This window comes from Ovis canadensis, chromosome 21 (genome assembly GCF_042477335.2).
Source record: "Ovis canadensis isolate MfBH-ARS-UI-01 breed Bighorn chromosome 21, ARS-UI_OviCan_v2, whole genome shotgun sequence".
Classification (NCBI taxonomy): domain Eukaryota; kingdom Metazoa; phylum Chordata; class Mammalia; order Artiodactyla; family Bovidae; genus Ovis; species Ovis canadensis.
Genome location: NC_091265.1, coordinates 45,700,744 through 45,723,718, shown reverse-complemented (window position 1 = coordinate 45,723,718; position 22,975 = coordinate 45,700,744). Strand labels below are relative to the sequence as shown.

At 50.1% G+C, this 22,975-nt stretch overlaps 1 protein-coding gene across 2 annotated transcripts in view; it reads left to right on the top strand.

Moving 5' to 3' along the window:
• The window catches only part of KIRREL3 (kirre like nephrin family adhesion molecule 3), a 609,605-nt gene that overhangs the window by 457,705 nt on the left and 128,925 nt on the right, over window positions 1-22,975 (top strand). For both annotated transcript variants that reach the window (XM_069565440.1, XM_069565439.1), the window contains exon 2: window positions 17,753-17,830. In XM_069565440.1, coding sequence (XP_069421541.1) covers window positions 17,753-17,830 — 78 coding nt within the window. The remainder of the gene's footprint in view (window positions 1-17,752; window positions 17,831-22,975) is intronic.

The window sequence follows — 22,975 nt, the reverse complement described above, 5'->3', positions numbered from 1 at the left end:
TGACTGTCATCTTTTGATGTTCAGAATACCTAGTCTTTTTTTTGCAAAAACTCCTATATATATCCTGGTCCCTCCCTTACCTCTCTCAGAACTATCTTAGAGGTTGCACCCCAGGTTTAAATCCTCAGTTTTTCTAGCAAACAAAACATAATTCTCAGCTTTTAGCTGTGCTTTTTTTTTTTCAGTCAACACAGTGCTGGGAAGAGATACCCAAGCCCATGGTAGGTCCTTGCTCCACTGGTTGCCAAGTGCCTACACCCCAGATCCGCAGGACAGGCCAGGGGGCTGTAGGATCCCCTGGCTTCAGTCCCACCTGAGTCCTTGTGAAGAACAGGCTGGGGCAGCTTGCCCTGAAGGCAAGTTTGTCCTACTGAGTTGCCACCTACTTCCCTATAACCTGCACCCAGTCCGACCTCTCCCCAAAGTCCTGTGGTCAGTCTGGTCTCTCCTCCCTGCCCAACCATGATCCTCACCTGGGCCTCTTGTGGCCAGTCTTCCAGACCCTCCACGGCCAAGCACCATCCTCTGGGTGCTCCCAGCTTTAGTCTACATGCCTCTTAAATGAAGGTTTACAGGGCTGTGCGCCACCCTCCCTGAGCGGGGCCCGGTGGAAACTTCATCCCTTGCTTGAACTAGACATGTCATGAAAGGCTCTTTATCTGGATCTATATGACTATTTGTTCTGACTCCTTGACTAGTTTCTAAGACTCTGAGAATCTGTCTTAACCTTCTCCCTCCACCGCCCAGCGCTTAGTATGTGCCCCGCGCTTGCTCTGCCGTTACTCGCACCTGCTGGCGAGGTTGGCAACGACTGTCTTCAGGCCTTTGGCTCTTCTGATTCTGCACAATACCAGCCTGGAATCTGTGCTACCATGCCAGCCAGGGGTGACACCACCATCAGGACCGCCACCACCCAGCCCTTTCTCCCAGGAGCTGAGCACAGCGGCCCCCTGAGCTGCTATGAGCATTACCTTTGCAACAGTCTGGAAGCCTTGATTCAAACTACAGAACCAGAGCCCTCAGGCAAACAAACCTCCGTCCTAGAGAATTTCATTCCTGCCCAGACTTATAGCACACCTCTTCCCTTTATAACAGTGCGTCATATTATTGTTCTAACTCCCTTGTGTTAGGCACTTACAATGTGCCCAGCCTTGGTTGCGCACCTTTGGGCAGGCAAAAGGGACACCCACCTCTCCTTACCTCCCAGCTTTCTGCATCAATTACCTCCACTCGTCATCACAGCCCAGGAGGTCTCCCTTTCATAAACGTAGGAGACAATGAAGGGGCACCCTCAGATCAAGAGCCAAGTGGCGGTGGGAGGGCCGCACTACAGTATGAGAAGTCCCACGGGCCGTGGGGTCAATGGTGCAACGTTCCTGTGTTGACCCCCCTTGGTCTCAGGATCCTGGAGAGGAGGACCTGGCTGTCCTGTCCAAAGTTTATAAGCCAGGACCTCCTACTCACCAGGCCCTGGGCTTAAAGGCCTCTGTGTGTCTAAGACCAGGTTACAGCACTGGGTCCTCCAGCCAGAGAACCTTCTCCAGATTAACCAGAGATGTCAATATAAATCCTCCTGCAGTCAGGACCAGCCACCAGCCTCTCTCCCATGGCTGCTGTCCTCTGTGGACTAGCCAGAGGCTGAATCAAGTTCCAAGATTGTTTCTAGTGGGCGTCGGAGGCATCATTGATCCCACCGCCCACAAGCCCAGACACCTCTGAGCTCCGTTCCTCCCAAACAGAGCAGGAGCAGTTCAGGTCATTCCTGGAACCACCCATGCCTGCTCCCAGAAGTAGTAAACAGCCCACAGCTGACCCAACCAACAGGTTGGTGAGGGCAGGTGGTGAATAAATCCCATTTTCCCTTCAAGGGAGATTTGTTTAGGTGTCAGCTAGTCTGGAACTCCTTCCCATCCTCCCACCAACCGTGATAGGCAAGCCTGTGTCTTCCTCTCCCTCTCTCACAGCATCTCAGCACCCTCGTCCTCTGTCCTGGCGGGCTCGTCAAGTTCATAGCCCCAAAAGGGGTCACCTCTCTGGGGCTCGGCTATCAATCTGTGCAGAGCTCACCCAGCCCCATGGCATGCCTATTAGCAATCAGCCTCCTGCTGGGCCGGCCTTGTGGTAAATAAACTTTCATGTTCTTATTAAGTGATGGCTGGTGGTTTGGAATCGCTACCCTGGATCTGTTTGAGGTTGATTCCTTAATCAAAGCTCTCAGGCTCTCCTCCACCCCCTCACCGCTGAAAGGTTATCATTAAAGAGAAAGAAGGCTCTTTGATTTCTGTTACTGGGCCTGCCAACGTGCATCTGGGGCTCCGGGCAAGGTGGGGGGATGCTTGGTTTTATCCCCAAGCCTTGTGTTCAAATCTCATCTCTGCCAGCAGCAGCTGGGTGAGATAGGGCAAGTCATGGTGTCTCTCTGTCCTCAGCATCCTTCTTCAGGGTGGTCTCAGGTGCGGTGAGCTTGGGTCTGACGGGTTGCTAACCCTGCCAAGCGCTGTGAGTGAGTTAGTCCTAATGCCCGGTCACAGCCTCATTCTCAGACCCACATCCAAGACCCTCAGGGTCAAGGGGTTCCATGGAGCTTCCTGGAAACAGTGGACCTTCCCTGAGGCACCTTGGACAAGAACAGGGGGTTAGAACCAGCCCAAGGCATTTACCCTAATCCTCTCCCAGAGGTACCCCCAGCAAGGGCTGAGCCCCTGGACTCCCCCATTCTGCTTTCCTCACCTCTCCCCCCTTCTTATCTACATCTGTGCTTTTTGAAGGCAAGAGAAACATGGAGCTAGCGCCTCCATGTAGCTGGATAAATAATTACTAAATAAATAAATAAAAGTAAACAAAGAAAGCCTCCAATGAGCTTGAATTGCTGCCGTGCTGCGAGGTAACTGGCAGACTCAATTTAATTATAAGATTCAGAGTTGTAATGGGGTGTCGGGGTCTCCAGGAGGATTTCAGTAATGGGAGGACAGCAGGGTTTCCTGCCTTCCCCGCTGGCTCCCCTCTGAACCTCACCATCCACTTTCCTGCCTTGCTGGGTGGGCGGGAAGCTTGGCACTGCTGTAGGGGGTGAGATCTGGCCAACCCCAGGCCTCCGCTGCTCACCAGCCTACCTCCCAAGACAGCCCAAGCCACGATGCACTGGTAGGCAGGCCCGGGTCGGGAAGTGTGGACGGAGGGGCAGAGCCTGGAGGAAGACACACTCCCCCACACCCGTCCCTCGTCTGCCCCAGGGAAAGGGTGCAGCTTCTGGATGGGCGCAGCCCTGGCAGCCAGGCATGGCATGCTGACCAGACTGTCAACAGGCACGGTGACTGTCCTGGCCTGGCCTCCCTCCTGTACTGCTTTTCCACCCAGAAAGTGGAGGGAGCGGAAGCCTGGTCCACTCCCTTCCATCCCATTCTTGTGGGCGCAGTCTCTCGGTTGTGTCCAGCTCCACAACTCTACGGACTGTAGCCCGCCAGGCTCCTCTGTCCATGGGGTTTCCCAGGCAAGCATACTGGAGTGGGTTGCCATTTCCTACTCCAGGGGATCTTCCTGAGCCAGGAATCAAACCCGGTCTCCTGCATTGGCAGGCAGCTTCTTTACCACTGAGCCACCCAGGAAGCCCAACCCAAGTACCCTGAAAGACTCATACTCCCCGCTCTCCCAGGACACCTTTCCCTTCTTTCCACCCTCTTCCCTGGTGCCAGGTTAGAACAAACATCTCCCTCCACCCCTGCCAAGACCAGTGGTATGTGGCCCTGAGGACAAAGGCTGGCCATTCCCGCCTGATTCCAGTGAGAAATTCTTTAAAGCCAGTTCGCCGCCCTTATGGGACACTCTTGGCTCATCCTCAGCCTTCATGATTTCATTTGGGCTGTAAATGGGTGACAGGAAGGTCTGTAAGCACAAAACTAAACAGCGTCAAGGCTCCTGCTGCTCCCCCTCCCCCATTCCCACTCCTCCATACTTCCCTGCCCTACCAGCCCACTCCCACCCTGCTTCCCTGCAGGCTACCCTTCCCTTCTCCAGGCCTGGACTTGCCAGGGCCTAGCTCCCAGGAGGGCTTCCCAGAACCCCCTGACCTCCTAGAAGGGCTGACCTAATTCACCAGCACCCTCTAGACACACACAGTCCGCTTCCTCTGGCTGCGGTCTCTGCAGGTCACCTGGGCTCTGCATGTAGCATCCAGCCTGCGTTCCGAGCAGGAGAGTGCAGCCCGGGCCCTGGGGTCAAATGGGCCTGGGATTGTGTGTGCGCGTGTGTGCGCAGATGGTTTCTATTTTCTTCTTTGTATTTATTTATTTTTAACTAGGGAGTAATTGCTTTTCATTGTTGTGTTGATTTCTGCCATACGGTACGGTGTTAGTCACTCAGTCATGTCTGACTCTGTGATTGCATCAACTGTAGCCCGCCAGGCTCCTCTGTCCGTGGAATTCTCCAGGCAAGAACATTGGAGTGGTTTGCCATTTCCTTCTTCATGAGATCTTCCTGACCCAGGGATCAAACTCGCGTCTCCTGAATTGCGGGCAGATTCTTTACCGTCTGAGCCACCAGGAAAAGCCCGGATTCTGCCATACATCAGACTTAGGGATACATGTGTCCCCTCCCTCGTGAACTTCCTTTCCTCCCTTGGTTCCTCCACCTCCCGGTTAGGGGACTTCGGAAAATTACCTAGCTTCTCTGAGCCCCATCCGATCAACCTGACTACGAATCTCTGTGAGTGTTAAAGCCACAAGCCACGTTCATAGACTCCTCCTGGGCCCCTGCCTTCTGGCATTAGAGCCGGGCAGGTGATGGCGCAGGGGCACGTGGGCGTGGGGGCCCTGCGGGCCTCCTGCTGCCCGTAGCTTTGGTCCAGGGGGACTTTGTCGGTCCTACTAGAAAACAGACAGGAGGGCTGCCCTCTTTCTGCCTGATCTGCCGGCATGATTGACTGGCTGTACCAGGCTCAGGCTCCCCGGGGACAGGCCACAGCTGTTCAGCACCTGGCCCCACTCAGACATTAGTCACCAACTCCCAACTTTCTCCTAGGAAAAGTCTAAAAGCCTTCCAGGCATATGGCTGTCAGCAGTCCCCGTTCCTCTCAGGATAAGTGGGCTGGTGACAGGCCAGGGGTGGGGGAGGGGGGGGAATGGCCTTCATGACACAGTTTCTGTGCCATGGTCCCCCAGAGCGCAATTAGCCAGTGGGACTAGACATCTCAGATCAGAGATGGCTGAGGGAACTTTGTGCATGTGATAAACCTTCCCTACAAAATTCCTCCACCAGCATTATTAAACTTTCCCCAAGCCCCTGTACCTCTCACAAAGAGATCATACTAGTAGTCCAAAAACCTCATTAATAATCAGTTTTTCTGGCCTCCAAACTGACTAGCTGTTTGACTCTCGAGTGACTATTTCGTATTTTGAATTATCTGTTTCGTGGTATTAGAAACAATAACAGCACTCACTTATAGAATTGTTACGATAGAAGATAACGCATACCAAGTTCTCAGCCCGGGGACTAATCAATCATAAGTGTTCAGTGCATGACCACTTTAATGGCACTGGTGAATTAAGTGAGCCTGGTCCAGGGAGACGACACGCCAGTGGAGAGGGGCAAGGCTGAGCTGTGGCCAGCCCCGAGGGGAGGAGTGGGCAGCCGGTCCCAAGACCAGTGTGCAAAGGGGCGTGGCAGACTCTGCCTAATTGGGGGCTGCAGTGATGCCCAAGGGGCCCAGAGGAAGGCCACCTCCCAAGTCAGCTGGTGACCGAGTTGGGATTCCAAGGAATTAGCCAACTGGGAGAAAGACCTCAGGCAGTAACTGAGGGTAGGGGGTTAGCCCAGCCTCAGACAGAAAGATAAGAAGGATGAAAAGAGTCAGGGAGGGTCTCAGAGAACCAGCCAGGGGTGCCAAGACTCGGAATTGGTGAGGAGTTCTTTCTCGCAGAGAAGGGAGGCCAGTATGGAAGTCCCCAGGCATGCCCCAAGCTTCACCACTCATAGCTGACAAACTCCTTCTGCCTCTAAAATGTCCAATTCTTTATCCACAAAGACAGGAATAGTAATGCTTAGCTTCCTAACGTTGATGTGAGGGTGAAATAAGATGAGGAAAGTAAACGCCCAGGGCTGCCTTTTTCCTGCCCGTAATGTACAGACACGGGGCGATGAACAGAGATTTGGAGAAGCCAGGGGACTGGGGATCACATGGCCACCAGATTTCCTGCAGGCACATGAGACCTGGGGCCAGCAGCAATGCGAGCAGTCATGAACCCCACAGCTGGGGATGAGGAGTTGGCTAATATGCCATCTGCCTTGGCCACTCCATGGTAGGGCCATGCCAGGCAGTAAATGGCATGGCTGAGGCAATTGAGAAGTCAAGGATGGGCAAAGGGCTACCCCAAGGTTGGTCCTTGCTGTTGCAGAGAGCACAAGGGGCTTACTATCAGATAAGGCTCTGAAGGAGCCTTATTCAGGGGACTTCTCTGGCTATCCAATGGTTAGACTCCACGCTTCCATCGCAGGGGTCATAGGTTCAATCCCTGGTCAGGGAGTTAAGATTCCACATACCACACAGCCAAAAAATAGGACCAAAAAAGTGAGAATGAAGGAGCCTTGCTCCTTGCAGGAGCTAGTGAGGAAGGGTTGGTGACTGCAAAAGCTTTTTGGAATTATCTCAATGATTGCCAATACTTCCTCAAAGAGGAGCACTGGATGTAAGCTTTGTATGTAATTCATTGTTTTTAAAACTGAATTTAAGACCACAGCTGTTTCAGATTTCTCTTATAAGAATTTAATTGGTATGTAATAGCATAGTTAATTAAATACAAATCAATAGTTTAAGGGAACTAATTGATACTTAATATGAATGGGGAAAAAAACAGTTCTAATATAATTAACTCATATGAAATTAGCAATGAAAGAGCAATTACGTCTTTACAACAATGTAAAGTTTATAGTGCTTTAATAAACTTAGCATTAGCAAGCAACGAGATTCAAAAATTGTGAAACAGGTATTATTGGGCTATTAAACATTTATTACTTGTCCTCAAGGCCCAGAGTCACTCACTAGTCAGGATTAATAAACCTTTACTATCCCTCTCTTCAGGACTCTTTCCTAGAGAGCTTGATCAGTAAACTGTGATCTTTGCGTGATTTACGGGCACCCTTATTGCCTGGGATGTGAGTGATTATGCTGAAAACAGGACCAGGCAGACGGGATGCAGAAAGCAGTTTAGTAGAATCTCGGCGAGAACTTTCCGAACATGACACTCCAGCTTCCTGCCACCCAGGGGGCCATCGCTGGGCAGAATGGCTTGTGATGACAGAGGCCATGGGCACTGATACCCAACCAAGGCCAACCCTAGACAAGTCAGCAGCCCCCCAGGCCCTTTGAGATGACCACCCCACCCCACACAACTCCTTTTTCCTCCTCAAGACACTTACAGCAATTATTGTTGTTTATGTAGAAATAACTCCAGCTCAGCCTCATGACACTTTTTTAGTTAAACTGCTGCTTGTCTTCGACTTGACTTTTTCACAGGCCATGTCCTACCTATATCAGTGGTCCCCAACGTTTTTGGCATGAAGGACCGGTTTCATGGAAGACAATTTTTCCATGGGTCAGGGGGCTGGAGGGGTTGGTTTCAGGATGATTCAAGTGCATTACATTTACTGTGCTCTTTATTTCTATTATTATTACATCAGCTCCACCGCAGATAATCAGGCATTAGACAGACCCCGGACGTTGCGGACCCCGGCCTTACATAACCAGCCAGATTGTAATCCCACTGGGAGGAAGCTTGTGTTGTGTATTTTTGTCTTGAGCATCATGTCTCTCAATGAGTGTTTGTGGGTTAAATTTTTTAAATATTGATTTAATTTGACTGTGTTGGGTCTTGGTTGCAGCACGCGGGATCTTCGATCTTTGTTACATCATGTGGGATCTTTTCTTGTGGTGCACAGCCTCTCCAGTTATGGCACCCGGTCTTGAGACCATGTGGGCTTCAGCAGTTGTGGTGTACAGCCTTAGTTGCTCCACAGCCTGTGGGATCTTCGTTCCTCAACCAGGGATCGAACCCACATCCCCTGCATTGCAAAGCAGATTCTTAACCACTGGACCACCAGGGAGTTCCCGTGGGTTGGGTTTTATAGCTGCCAGTTTGTGAGTGTGCGCTGGTGGTGGAGGGGTGGTGGCGACCTCATATCATCATCACCAGGCTGCCTGTATCATCCCCCTGCTTTGTGTGTAAATTGTCACCACGTGAATTGGTCTACAGACCACGATATTCACTCTCCAAGGGCAGTGAAGTTGCTTTAAGATGTGTTTCTTCAGATCTGAACTCATGCTCATGTGATCATCCAGGACCTGTCCACTGGGGATCTTTCAAATACAGGAAATCCATAATGCACCAATGTCACCCATAATCAGCTTCCCTTGTCAATCGCTTCTGACACACACCCCTCGCTTCCTCACATCTCCCCACTGAAGACCCTGTGGGGTCTTCCTGTTCCCCTGCTTGAGCCTTTCTGACCCTTAGCCTATTGTCTAGGCTGAGAAACATCTCTTGAGTTGCCACTTACTCTGTTTCTAGCACCTGTGGTCCCTGACCTCGCCTGCGACACCCCCGGCTGGTCTTCCCACCTTGCTTCACTCCTCCAGCCCCGCTGACTTGTTGCTGCCACCCTAATCTTCAGAGATGCCACCTCACAGCTCATTAAATCACCTTGGACAGGGCATATCACTCCTTGAGCCGCCCCTTTGGCATCTGTTTTCAAAAAAAAAACAAAGGAGGAGGAGGGGAAGATTTGATCACCTCTAGACTGCAGTCTGATGGTCTGTTTCAATTTCATCCTCATTGGTGCTTTATTCAAGGTCCTTTACACTAACTGCCGTCTCACTGGATTCGCATGTCAACCGAGTGAGGAGGGTCTTACGAGCACTATCCACATTTTGTAAATGAGAAAACGAAAGCCCAAAGAAGCCCTGAGGACTGTCCAGGGCTGAAGCAAGGCTCCGGCTGGCACTGGTGGTTTTGCAGCCCACGTGGCCCCACTGCCCCCAGGTGCTCTGCATGACTCCAGCCAGGTCCAGCTGACGTCTTTGCCATCTGCTCTCTTGCACCATCTGGGGAGCTATTTTCAGCCCCTGCTCTGCTGTCCCATCTCAAGGTGGTGGGGGTGTGGAGGCTGTGAACATCCCTCTGAGAAGCCCAGGGTCTTTTCACCTGCTTTCTCGTCTCGGGCTTTCCTGGGAGAGCAGGAAGAGGGGGAACATATCCACCCATTTCCTCTTGCCAGGAGGGTTGCAGCAGTCACACAGCTGCTCTCCCCTGTCTGGGCTTACCTTCTCCTAATCATCATCTGCATCCATGCTAAAATGATCTTTAGAAGATGCAAGTCTGGCCTGTCTTCTGCTAAGCACTCTGTAGAAAAAATGCAGACTCCAAGGCAAGGCTCACCAGGTCCCCCAGAATCTCGTTCCTGGCTCTGTCTCCTGCCTCACTTTCTCTACTCCTGAAATCTTCGCTACAGCCACACAAAACCGCCTGCCCCACCACTCTCTTTCTTGTTCAGTAGGCCCCTAGGCTCCATCTAACAGCTTCAGGTAATAAATGGGTGCCAATGCTGGGAAAGACTGAGGGCAGGAGGATAAAGGGACGACAGAGGTTGAGATTGTTGGTTGGCATTACCCACTCAATGCACATGAGTTTGAACAAACTCCAGGAGATGGTGAAGGACAGGGAAGCCTGGCGTGCTGCGGTCCATGGAGTCGCAAAGAGCTGGACACAACTTAGCAACTGAACAACAGCAAACGTAAAGGGACAGGTCTCAGCAAGTGTCCCTGGACCGTGGTGCCTGGGCAGGGTGGGAACAGGTGGGCTTCCAAATGCCTCAGATAGCCTCGAGTGAGGGAGCAAGACCCGGCACCTGTCCACTGTCACCAGCTCTGGCTGTGATTACTTCACAGCCCATTCCTGTCTGGCTGGGGCACTAAGCAAGCACTCTTTGGGCCGACGTCACCCACACACTGACAGCAGGAATGCTCAAGGCCTTCTGGGCTGACGTCAAGACACATAGCTAGTGGCTTTCCTGGGAGCTCAGTGGTAAAGGGTCCACCTGCCAATGCAGGAAACGTGCATTCAATCCCCGGTCCCGGAAGATCCCACATGCCTCGGAGCAACTGAGCCTATGCACCGCAACCATTGAACCCACGCTCCAGAGCCCAGGAGCTGCAGCTGCTGAAGCCTGTGCACCCTAAAGCCCATGCTCTGAAACGAGAGGAGCCACCACAGTGAGACGCCCACGGACCACAGCTAGAGAGTGGCCCCTGCTCTCTGCAGCTGGAGAAAAGCCGAGCAGCAGCGAAGACCCAGCACAGCCAGAAGTAACTCAACAAATGAATGAAAATTTAGAAGACACATAGCCAGCCCTCCCTCCCTCCCCACCTTCCCTCTTTCCCATCATCTCTCGTGCCCACCGCCCCCACTGTCTGGTCTTAGCAGCCCCTCTGACTGCCCTCTAGTCGGCTGGTGCCTCTCAGGAGCCTTCTGAGTGGTCATGTGATGCTGCCCCCTTCATCCCCCAGGACAAAGGGACAGGGGTCAAAGAGAACCAACGGAAATAGCCAGGCCGCAGAGGAGACCAGTTCCTCCCCTCTTCCTGTCTATATTAGCTTGCTAGGGCTGCTGTGACAAAGGGCCACAAACTGGATGACCTAAACATTAAAAAAGGTGTTGCCTACCAGTTCTGGAGGGCTTCCCTCATAGCTCAGTCGGTAATGAATCTGCTTGCAATGCAGGAGACCTGGGTCCGATTCCTGGGTCGGGAAGATCCCCTGGAGAAAGAAATGGCAATCCACTCCAGTATTGTTGCCTGGAAAATCCCATGGACAGAGGAGCCTGACAGGTTACAGCCCATGGGTCGAAAGAGTCAGCCACGACTGAGCGACTAACCACCACCACCACCAGCTCTGGAGGCCAGGAGTCCACAAAAGATGCTGGCGGGGCTGGTTCCTTCCAAAGGGCCTGAGGAATGGCTCTGTTCTAGGCGTCCCTTGTGGCTTACCAACAACCTTCTCCATGTTCATATGGCATTGTCCCTGCATGAGTGTCTGTCCCAGATTTCCCCTGTTTATGAGGACACCAGTCATATTGGATTGCGTGCATGTGTGCTCAGTCACTCAGCTGGGTCCGACTCTTGCAAACCATGGACTGTAATTGGCCAGGCTCCTCTGTCTATGGGAATTTTCAGACAAGAATACTGAAGTGAGTTGCCATTTCCTTCCTCAGGGGGTCTTCCCAACCCAGGGATCCAACCTGTGTCTCTTGATTGACAGTTGGCTCTTTACCACTGCTCTACCTGAGAAACCCCATGTTGGATTAGAGTCCCCCTGGTGATCATTTTAACTTGATTACCTTGGTTTAGTCTCTATCTCCAAATAAAGACACAGTCTGAGATGGTGCAGGCTTCCCTGATAGCTCAGCTGGTAAAGAAGCCACCTGCAATGTAAGAGACCCTGGTTCGATTCCTGGGTCCAGAAGATCTGCTGGAGAAGGGGTAGGCTACCCGCTCCAATATTCTTGGGCTTCCCTGGTGACTCAGCTGGTAAAGAATCTGCCTGCAATACGGGAGACCTGGGTTCGATCCCTAGGTTAGGAAGATCCCCTGCAGAAGGGAAAGGCTACCCACTCCAGTATTCTGGCCTGGAGAATTCCATGGGCTCTATAGTCCATGGGGTCACAAGGAGTCAGACACGACTGAGTGACTTTCACTTTCACTGAGATACTGCAGTCAGGACTTCAGCATCAGGTTTAGGGGAACCCAGTTCACTCCTGATGCCACAGGACCGCTGTATCTCTGCTGACACTTCCATGTCTGTCTTTTTTAAAATATTTATTTATTTTACTTATTTGGCTGTGTCGGGTCTTAGCTGCGTCATACAAGCTCTTCATTATGGAACGCATGATCTTTCATTGAGGCGAGTAGACTCAGCAGCTGTGTCATTCAGGTTTAGTGGCCCTGAGGCATGTGGGAACCTCGTTCCCTAACCAGGGATCAAACCCATGGCCCTGCATTGGAAGGTGGATTCTTTACCACTGGACCACCAGAGAAGTCCCTCAGTGTCTGTCTTGATTCACAGCATCAGCTAGCCCTGGGATCATTGGACCCACCCTAGGAATTAAGCCAGAAATCAGACCTGGATTCCAGCCTGAGCACTGGCCGGGCTAGACTGTGCTTTGGCCTTGAATTGTCATTTTACTTCTCTGAGCCAGTTTCTGAAACCAAAATGGAGGAAATCACTTCTGCCTTGCCTGCCTCACAGAGCTACTGTGAACACCCAATAAGACAGCGAGTATGACAGTGTCGTGAAAAAATAAGTATCCCACAAATGTGAAGTAGTATCTCCGCAATATCATGATTACTAGGAAGAATATAGGAATCCTCAGGCTAGAAAAAGTCCCATCCTCACCCTCAGAAACTGAAGGAAACCCATTCCTTTTATGAAGCCATCTTTTTTTATACCTCCCAAGAGGAAACTGCACATTTCCCGGACTCCTATTGCGATGAATTACAGCGTTCATTCACTCCAGGCCATCCTCACCTGACCTAATCCCCTGTGCCTCGGTCAAGCCCATCTGACTTCTCTCTGGCCTGGGTCAGGGAGAACTGGTCACTGCCCATTATTTCTCAGTCATCTCTTTCATTAAATCAGACTTTTCCTGATCACTCACCATGTGCCAGGTACTGTGCTTCGGACCACGAACCCTGAGCCTAAGTAGACACTATCCCCACCCTTCTGTGGCTCACAATCTAAAGGCTGGGAGTTCCTGGGGTGCAACCTGGCCTTCTCCCTAAGAAATATACCCCTTCTCAGGCAGTGCTTCCTTATGTAGGGTGTGTGCATCTAAGTCGCTTTCAGTTCAGTTCACTTCAGTTGCTCAGTCGTGTCTAACTCTTTGCGACCCCATGAATTGCAGCACCCCAGGCCTCCCTGTCCATCACCATCTCCCGGACTTCACTCAGACTCATGTCCATCCAGTCCGTGATGCCATCCAGCCATCTCATCCTCTGTCATCCCCTTCTCCTCCTGCCCGCGATCCCTCCCAGCATCAGAGTCTTTTCCAATGAGTCAACTCTTCGCATGAGGTGGCCAAAGTACTGGAGTTTCAGCTTTAGCATCATTCCATCCAAAGAAATCCCAGGGCTGATCTCCTTCAGAATGGACTGGTTGGATCTCCTTGCAGTCCAAGGGATCTCAAGAGTCTTCTCCAACACCACAGTTTAAAAGCATCATTTCTTTGGTGCTCAGCCTTCTTCACAGTCCAACTCTCACATCGTGTCCAACTCTTTGTGACCCCTTGGACGGTAGCCCGCCAGACTCCTCTGTCCATGGGATTCTCCAGGCAAGAACAGTGGAGCGGGTTGCCATGCCCTCCTCCAGGGGCTCTTCCTGACCCAGGGATTGAACCCATGTCTCCTGCAGCTCCTGCACTGCAGGTGGGTTCTTTACCACTGAGGCACTGGAGAAGCCCCTCCTTGTGTAGCAGTGTCTCCTAACTCTTTGTTCTCCTGAGACAGCACCCTCCACACCTTCACAGGCAGGTGACCCTGGCCTTCTTTGCACTGAACTGTCCTTCAAGCCAGGATGACTCCATTCACATCAGTCTTTTTCCGAGGGCCCGTTCAGTGCATCTGGTGGTTCTGCTACTGATTTAGTCCTTAGCCAAAAGCTGCAGCCCCAAAGTCTACATGGAGAAGACCTCAGCATCTTGCTGTTTTAAACGCACATCTGGAGGACTTCCCTGGTGGTCCAGTGCTTAAGACTTCACCTTCCGATGCAGGGAATGTGGGTTCGAACCCTGGCTGGGGGCTAAGGTCCCATCTACCTTGAGGCCAAGAAACCAAAACATAAAACAGATGCACTATCGTAACAAATCAAACAAAGCCTTTAAAAACGGTCCACATCAAAAACAAACAAAAAAGCCTTAAAAATAAATAAATAAAATGGGCATCTGGGATCTGACTCCACCATCAGTCCCACACCACCCGACAAAGACGGTGGCCGTCCGGTGGCTGACCCAGCTCACAGTGTAAACGATACCTCTTCTGGCACATTCCGTCATCTTTCCATTAATAGCCTGGTTGATCTGCTTGTTGGAATCGTAAGCTGTTGGTTCCTGTGCCCTTCATGTTTCTCTCTGGTCACCATCTTTGACCACACCTGTGTTTCCAGATTCTCCTGGAATCACACCTGGGCCCTGACCTGCTTCTTCATGTAGCCCCAATGACCTCTAATTTACCTCTGCAAATGTCTCCCAAGAACATCCTCAATTTTCATATATGGATAGCCTGCTCATTCTCACATATTTAATCCCCCAACCTGCTCGTTCTTGCAAAGATCCCAGTGGCTTCTCCCCACTTTTCAGTAAAGACTTAGTCAGAGAGCCCTCTCTCACTTAATAAATTTCTGCAGTGTGCTTATTAGTGCCTTGTAATGTAGATGCCTAAATAATTAAGACTAACCCACACGTGTCAAATTAAATGAGCCAAATACATTGAGAAATTGCTTCAGCCTCCATTTCTTTTATTAATCAGGTTTTTTTAATATAAAAAAGAAAGTCTTTTCCTGCTCATTTGCAAAAATCAAACATGGTCCATGAGAGTCTTACTTATAATAACCGTGTGCATATACAGCCTCTTTCATTGTGCAATACCCCTGGTGGCGAATTACGTGACATAGGACAGGGTGGGTTGAAGTGGCAGATATGGTCAACTCAAAGTCAGCAGGTGATCCACAGGCTCTAAATCTGTAGGAGGACCATGCCCCTCCATTTCCCTGAGAGGTGAGGAGATGGTCCAGGAAGCCCTGCAGGAACACTGGCCGAAATACACCCAGAATCTTCTGCCCACACTCTTCTGCCAGAGTTTGTTCCTGGGATCAAAACAAGAACCCAAACCCAAGCTCCCTTTCTCATTAGGAGCCGCTGCTGATGTACTTCAGATGAGCATAGGAAGTCAGTGGAAAATGTAATAGGAATCATCAGCAATTGTGTCATTCTCGTGATGAACAATACGCGTGCAATTATAATGGGCTGGTTAACGCTGCCTGTCGTCAGCATGTTGCAGTTTCAAGAGGGTCGTGGGCCAGAGGCTGTTGTTCGCTGGGGCTCAGAGCCACCTCGCAGCTAGAGCTTCCGCAGCCCCTCCTCCTGGCAGGCTGCATTCCTCCCTCTTGAAGGTGGTTGTTAGAAAGCATCCACAAATATAGTAAGTAAACATCAAAGGGGCTTTGATCCGCATGGCTTTCGACAGAGCAGGAGCCCCTGAAGAAAGGGCCGAGGCCTTGGATGAGGGAACTTAACATCGTCAATTTGGGCGCCTGAGATGTAAGGCTGTTTGAAGTGAGGGCGTTTTGGCTGTGCCTTCAGACGAGCGAGCGTGGAGAGAAAGGAAGAGAAGTGAGTGCCTTTGGAAAAGGCATGCTCAGATCTGCTTCTCTGCTCTTTACTGATAGTCAATAAACCCCTTTAAAGAATCAAGAGATCAAAGCCCGCGACCTCCCTGGGCCATGGCATTCCACCACCACCCACCAGGCTTTGTTTTCCTCTGGGGCGGGAGCCCCTGAGCTTGACTTATCTGTGTCTCTCCGGCCCTTTCATCCTGCTGCTCCGAGAGGCTGGGCCTGGACCACAAGAGGTGGGGGGAGGGCTGCAGGAGAAAGAGCCCAGCCTCTCTAGCTCTGGCAGCCTAGATGCCGACCAGCCAGGGCTCAGAGTATCACCAAGCGTCGGGGAAGATGCTGTGATGTATCCCTCCGTGGCAAATTCCTTCTCTAAGAAACTGACGGAGGGAGTCGCCAGGCACCTGGGAAGCTAACAAAGCCTGGGAGGAGTTGCAGTCCCATCCCAGCCTCTGGAAATCATACCCCTTATCCATTTTCCCAGCTCATGGCGGCTGCCACATCTGTATGACTTCAAAGCAAAGACGTGGGGGTGGGGAGGCTACAATAATCATGGGAAGTCATTTAACATTTTTGAGCTTCAGTTTTCTCATCTGCAAAGTGTGAATAGTAATAACCGATCTGCCTCCCTCATGCAGTGGCTGTGGGGAATCCAAAGAGAAACCTGTTTCAGAAGCCACAAGTGCTATTGACAAATCAGGAGTGAAGGATAGCTGTGTGTGTGCATGCTCAGTCACTCGGTCATGTCTGACTCTTTGCAGCCCCATGGAATGTAGCCCGCCAGGCTCCTATGTCCATGGGATTCCCTAGGCAAGAATACCGGAGTGGGCTGCCGTTTCCTACTTCAGGGGATCTTCTGGATCCAGGGATCGAACCCATGTCTCTTGAGTCTCCTGAATAGACTGGCAGATTCTTTACCACTGCACCACCTTTAGGGCAAAGGATAGATACCGGAGAGGAAATCTTGCCTGGCTAACCAAGGTACTCCAGTCCAGGGCTTATATACAATGGACACTGATTTTCAGAATATCGTCATGAGGGAAAATTGGTCTCTTGCATTTGCTACCTGGAATCATTGGTCTAACTTGTTGTTTTGTGGGACCCGAGTCTATGTCTTATGTTTCTCAGCCATCTCCACCCCTGTGCTCCACGCTGAGTCTACGCTCATAAGTGTCTGATGACAATGCTGAATTGTGCCTGAATGTAAGGATGAACAGGGATCCTCAGCCCCAGACATTCACTCTCTCCCAAAAGTATTCTTTCTACCTACACCTTAACTCCGGTATACTATGTGTAGTAAGTCACTTCAGTCATGTCCAGCACTTTGTGATCCCCTGAACTGTAGCCCACCAGGCTCCTCCGTCCATGGGATTCTCCAGGCAAGAATACCAGAGTGGGTTGCCGTGCCCTCCTCCAGCGGATCTTCCCGACCCAGGGACTGAACCTGCCTCTCTTACATCTCCCGCTTTGGCAGGCATGTTCTTTACCACTAGCCCCACCTGGGAAGCCCCTCAGCCCCTGTGTCTTCCCCTGAATTCTCTAGTGTGTCTGGTTGTGCTGTTCCGTCCTGCACCCACTGGCTGGCCTCTGCCTCTTCTCTGGCTTCACCACAGTCCCGATGTAATCTGGGCATAGCCCTTTCAAGCCTGGGGACTCGTTAACCTAGAGAGTAAAGGTTATGACTTTGGACTCTGCAGTCAGGCTGCCTCTGTTCAAACTCTTGGATCTGCCACCTGCCAGCTCTTTCATCTAAGACCACCTACCTAACATGCTCATAAATGAGGATATAATATAAAAATGGGGATAACAGTGGTATATCATAGAGTATATCATAGCGGTACCTCATAGAGTTGTTGCAAAGATCAAATAAGCAAATTATTGGCCTTAAGTTATGCCTGGACTGTATAAAATAGATAACTAATGAGAACCAACTGTATAGCACAGAGAATTCTGCTTGTGCTCTGTGGTGACCTAAATGGGAAGGAAATCCAAAAAAAAGAAAAAAGAGAGAGAGAGGGGGGATACATGTATACGTATAGCTGATTTACTTTGCTATGCAGCAGAACTAACAGAACATTGTAAAGTAACTATACACTGATAAATAAATAAATACAAACCATAATCACAACATCTTAAAATTATGAAAATCCTAGAAATAAACCTGATGAAAGTTTTGAAAAAAATCAAGCCTGGACAAAGTGCTTTCTAAATGTTTGTTGAATAAGTAGCCCTTTTATAAGAGCAACAAGCTTCACATCTCTTGCAAAAGGACCTTCACTGACCCTTGACCCATTCCAAGCTCACCCACTTCTGCTTTTCTTCCAGAGCTGGGCCTCCAGAAAAGAGGATGCTGTCTGGTGCTGGGCTACATGGCCAAGGACAAGTTTCGGAGAATGAATGAAGGTCAGTGGGAACCTGCCTTCTCAGGGGTGATGGGGAGGGAGGAAGCTCTGTCTATGGCTGTGGCAGCAAGAGAAAGGGCCTGGGGCTTCTCAGAAAGGACAGCAGACGATGAGGCTGATTTCCATGCAGCCGATGTAGGGAAGAAACATTGTGCACTGATTTATGAGCACTGTTTCCCTACACTCTCTTCCTTCCTCCATTTAGGTCCCCTCCTTCTCTTCCTGTCTCTTCCCTTCCCTTTGTCCCTCACCTACCCACCTGGCCCAACTAAATCTGCTTCTATTATCTTTTCTAATCCAGACCTGACGGCCTTTCTCCTTAACATTCATATTTCTTGAATGCTAATTGAATTAACGGCGCCTCACCGGGCACTTGGGAGGATACTAAAGAAGAATAAGGCAGAGCTCTTTATTCTCAAAGGACTTCCACTCAGAAACCTGCCCTCTTTTCCAACTCCTGCAGCCCTGCCTCTCTCTCTTACTCAGGCCATTCTGTCTTCCTCCAGGACTGGGTCTTTCTTCGGACGCTTGACTGGGCCACAGAAGGCGGGAGGTGGTGGGGTGGAGAAGCTGTTGGTGTTGCTGTGGAGGCTGGGATGTGAGAGGAGTGCTGCCACTTCTGGGCCCGCTGTAATAAAGAGCCAGTCCCCTCATCCCCAGCCATCTGTCTCCGTGCAGCTAATAACCCTCTCCATCAGATGCCACAGATTGTTTGTCAGGATTCAAAAGTAGATAAACAATGGCTGGGGATGCCATTTATTCATTAAAGTCAGACAAATGAAGCCCTGGCTTCTCACCAGCCCAGATTGCTGTGAGCCGGGCCCCTCCCTTCCCAAGGCCCAGCGTCCCTTGTAGCCTCATTCCCATCCCAGGCATAGAAAAGACAGCACACCTGTACCATCTCTAGCCCCAAACTTAGATCACAGCATAGCTCCAGCGCCCTCTTCCCAAGCTCCTCAGCTGGCTCTCCTCCAAGCCTCTAGACCATGACACCACACTCCCTCATGCTCCCCAGACCTAACACCTTACCAGCTAGAGCTTTGTTGCCAGGACCCATCATGGTTACAGTCTGACAACAGTTGGGTCAGTGCAATTAAATACAAAGAGTATCACCTCCCCGGTTTCACTGCCTGCCTGTATAAGAAGGCAACAGCATCGAGAAGCTACTTCTTATTTGTAGGAGCCCCATGGCTGAGCACAGCCAGGATTGAGGCTGCATTTTCTGCATCCTGCCAGTCAGTCTTCCTTCCGGACTTTTCTCTCCGCCCAGCCCTCCCTTCCCACCACCACCTTCTTGAGACTGCGAGGCAGTAACTTCTAATTCCTGGGAACTGACAGCAAGGCTCTGTCCATGGTGCTGAATAGACACATTCGCTTGCTGGCAATGCTCATTAGAGAGCTGAAATGAGGCTCCCAGGGAATGGGAGAACCAAAAAAGTCAGGAGCTGGGATGGATTTGAAAGCTCAGGTCCCAAGTGTCTGACCCCAGTAGAGGGATACTGACCCCAGATCTTGGGGCCTGTAAAGAATCATATCGCAAAGGATGATGAACATGATTCGGCTCCTCCCACTTTTCGTAAGCGGCTTGGGCTGCTATGACAAAATCCCACAGACTGAGTGGCTGAAACACAGAAATTTATATTCTCACAGTTCTAGAGACTGGAAATCCAAGAAAAGTGCCAGCATGGTCCGGTTCTGGTGAGAGTTCTCCTTGTGGTGTGCAAAGAGCAGCCTTCTCACTGAGTCATCCCATGGCAGAGAGAGAGAGAGAGAATGTTCTGGTCTCTCTTCTTCTGTGTATGCGTGCGTGCACACTAAGCCTCTTCAGTGGTGTCTGACTCTGTGGGACCCCGTGGACTGTAGCCGGCCAGGCTCCTCTGTCCATGGGATTCTCCAGGCAAAAATACTGGAGTGGGTTGCCATGCCCTCCTCCAGGGGATCTTCCCAACCCAGAGATCAAACCCACATGTCTTATGTCTCCTGCATTGGCAGGTGGGTCCTTTACCACTAGCCCCATCTGGGAAGCCTGTCTTCTTAAAAAAGAAGTTTAAATACATTTCCCATAAAGAAAGGTACAATGGTAATACCCTGAACCAGAGCTTAGGAAAATGGTAAGAAAAACAAATGCACCCTTAATAGCTCCTTAGATGTTGTTCAAGTAAAGAAGAGGGGAAGAAAGTTAGGGGACTAGAAGAGGGCTTGGGAGCAAGACTAGGATCTGATTACTTCTAAGAATGGTTAGCCTTACTTTGTGCAACAACTAAGCTAAGACAGCATTTTTTAAATTAGTGTGTATTTTAACTGGATGATAATTACTTTACACTATTGTGGTGGTTTTTGCCATACATCGACATGAATCAGCCATGGATGTTCATGTGTCTCACCATCCTGAATCCCCCTCCCACCCCCCTCCCCACCCCATCCCTCTGGGTTGTCCCTCTCAAAGTGGGACCCACTTTGAGTGGTTGTCCCACTCAAAGCACGGCTTTGAGTGCCCTGCTTCATGCATCAACCTTGCACTGGTCACAAGATGGCATTTTAACAGGTCTTTATGTCTTTAGTTTGACTGGGCCGGGTCTTGGCTTTAGCACACAGTACCTTTGTTGACACATGCAGGATCTCTCGTTGAGGCCAATGGGCTTCCCTAGCGTCCATGTGGGATCTTAGTTCCCCAAGCAGGTATGGAGTCCATGTCCCCTGCATTGGAAGATGGATTCTTAGCCACTAGACCATCAGGGAAAACCTTTTTGTTGTTCAGTCACTCGGTTGTGTCTGATTCTATGTGACCCCATGGACTGTAGCACTCCAGGCTCCTCTGTCTTTCACTATCTCCCAGATAGCATTTTAAATAGGTTTTTCTTGTTAAAAAAGCAAGATGCCAAAACAATGCCCCTTCTCTTTGGGCCTCTTTTCAAACACACACAGGCCACAAAAATGTGTTATTCCTTTCAAAGGGTTGTGATCCACTTGGCTGGGAATGAGCGATTCTAGGTGCTTTAGCTCAATCTATACCCTCCCCCTGCTGCTAAGTCACGTCAGTCGTGTCCGACTCTGTGCGACCCCATAGACAGCAGCCCACCAGGCTCTGCTGTCCCTGGGATTCTCCAGGCAAGAACACGGGAGTGGGTTGCCATTTCCTTCTCCAAGGCATGAAAATGAGAAGTAAAAGTGAAGTCACTCAGTCGTGTCCGACTCTTCGTGACCCCATGGACTGAAGCCTACCAGGCTCCTCCGTCCATGGGATTTTCCAGGCAAGAGTACTGGAGTGGGTTGCCATTGCCTACCCTCCCCCTAGTAAAGATGAACTGAGAATCAAGCAGGAGGCAACAGAGTCATCAGCAATGGCCGGGAAGCAGCAGAGCAGCTTGCCGCCCATCTCTGCCTTCCTCACTGCCTGTGGTCCTCGGCTCTCCCAAATGCCCCGCGCACATTCATGCTCACACACACTGGCTGCTGCTGCTTCTAGGTAAACAAGGAGATGAGGGGGTGGCAAGCAGGTTAAACCACCCTGTATGAGGAGTTACAAATCTCAGCTAACGAAGAGGAGACAGGGTAGGAGGTGGGTGAGTCGGTGGGGCCGAAGGGGAGATGCTGGAGGTGGGTGGGCTTTGGCCCTGGAGGGTTGAGAGGCATGAGGACGGGAAGAGGGAGGGGCCTGGAAAGGAGGCGGATGTCTCTGCTCCCACTCCAGCCAGTCTAGCTACCCCAAGTGCCATATTACACATTTTTTTCCTCTTTCAAAAGCTCACATGCTCAAACCCCAACACGTCTGCACATAACAAAGAAGCATAGCAAGCATGGGGAGCTGTTTTATGGTTTATAATTATCTTGTACCAATACTCAAAATGATTATTACTTCCACATATTAATAATTGAACTGGAATAGCAGCTATGACATAGATCAAGAAGCAGACATCTCTGTCCACACTGCCCTATACACCTTGCTATAAACTGAACACTTGGTAAAATAGTTTTAAAAAATTATAATTTTTTTTTCTCCCAGATGTTGAAATTAGTGACATATTGGGACAATTAGCTGCTTCTTCTATTAAAGATAAGATAATGATCATTACATTTTCCATTTAGAATAAATATGCAAGACCTACTTGCACTGTATTGAGGCATATTTGTTCTGTTTAACAGTATCTAATAGAGTGTCTGTCACCCAGGAAGAAGTGGTCCCCTATTTCATTTGTTTCCTTGTTAATTTTTGTATCTTTTTATTTTCTTTTCCCTCTACTCTCCCCTCCTTGCTACATTCCCCCCAAAAAATAACAGCTTGAGAAGGAGCAAGAGAAAAATAATGAATGAACAGGAGCTTTATAGATCTGGGGTTTATCATAAGCTGGAGTAATCGCCATTGGTGCCGTTAAACTACACAAAGCAATAAAAGAGAAAACACTATTCAAAGATCGTTTAAGGAGGCATGTGATAGTTAATGAGAGGTTTGCTCTACTTGGGAGCACGTAATAGCTTCTCGGGCAGAATCTGCAGCATTTGCAGGAATCGAAGTGATCGGTAAAATGTGTGTGTCTGTGTGTTTGTCTGTGTGTGTGTGTGTCTATGTGTTTGTGTGTGTCTGTGTGTGTTCTTTCCTGTTTGTGCTCAACATATCTGAGGCATCAAGTGGGAATATGGACAAAAATCAATGAAAGGCCGACAAGAAAGGAGCAAATAAAGACAGACTAGGCATGAGCCTGTCACGTTTGTTTGACATAATTGTCTTCATGTGATTAAGTACATGGTGCTTTAACTAGGAACTGCTGGAAGGAGATCATTTATTTATTCATCAAACAGTCAATGAACACGCACCACAAAAATAATACCAATTTTTCATAATAAGTGCCAGCCACTGGTCTAAGCTCTGGAGCTGCAAAAGTAAAGAAGACGAGATTTCCCTGGTGGTCCAGTGGTTAAGACTCTGTGCTTCCACGGCAGGGGCATGGCTTTGGTCCCTGGTCTGAGAACTAAGACCCCACATGCCAGGCAGTGTGGCCAAGGGAGAAAAGAGTAAATAAGCTGTAGTCCCTGCCCTCTCGAGCTCCAGATAAAAAACACACAGCCACATCTCAGGGTTCCTGTCACCTCCACAGAGACACTGCCGGGCCACCTTACCTAAGTGAGATTCCCCCCTTCCCCCACCATT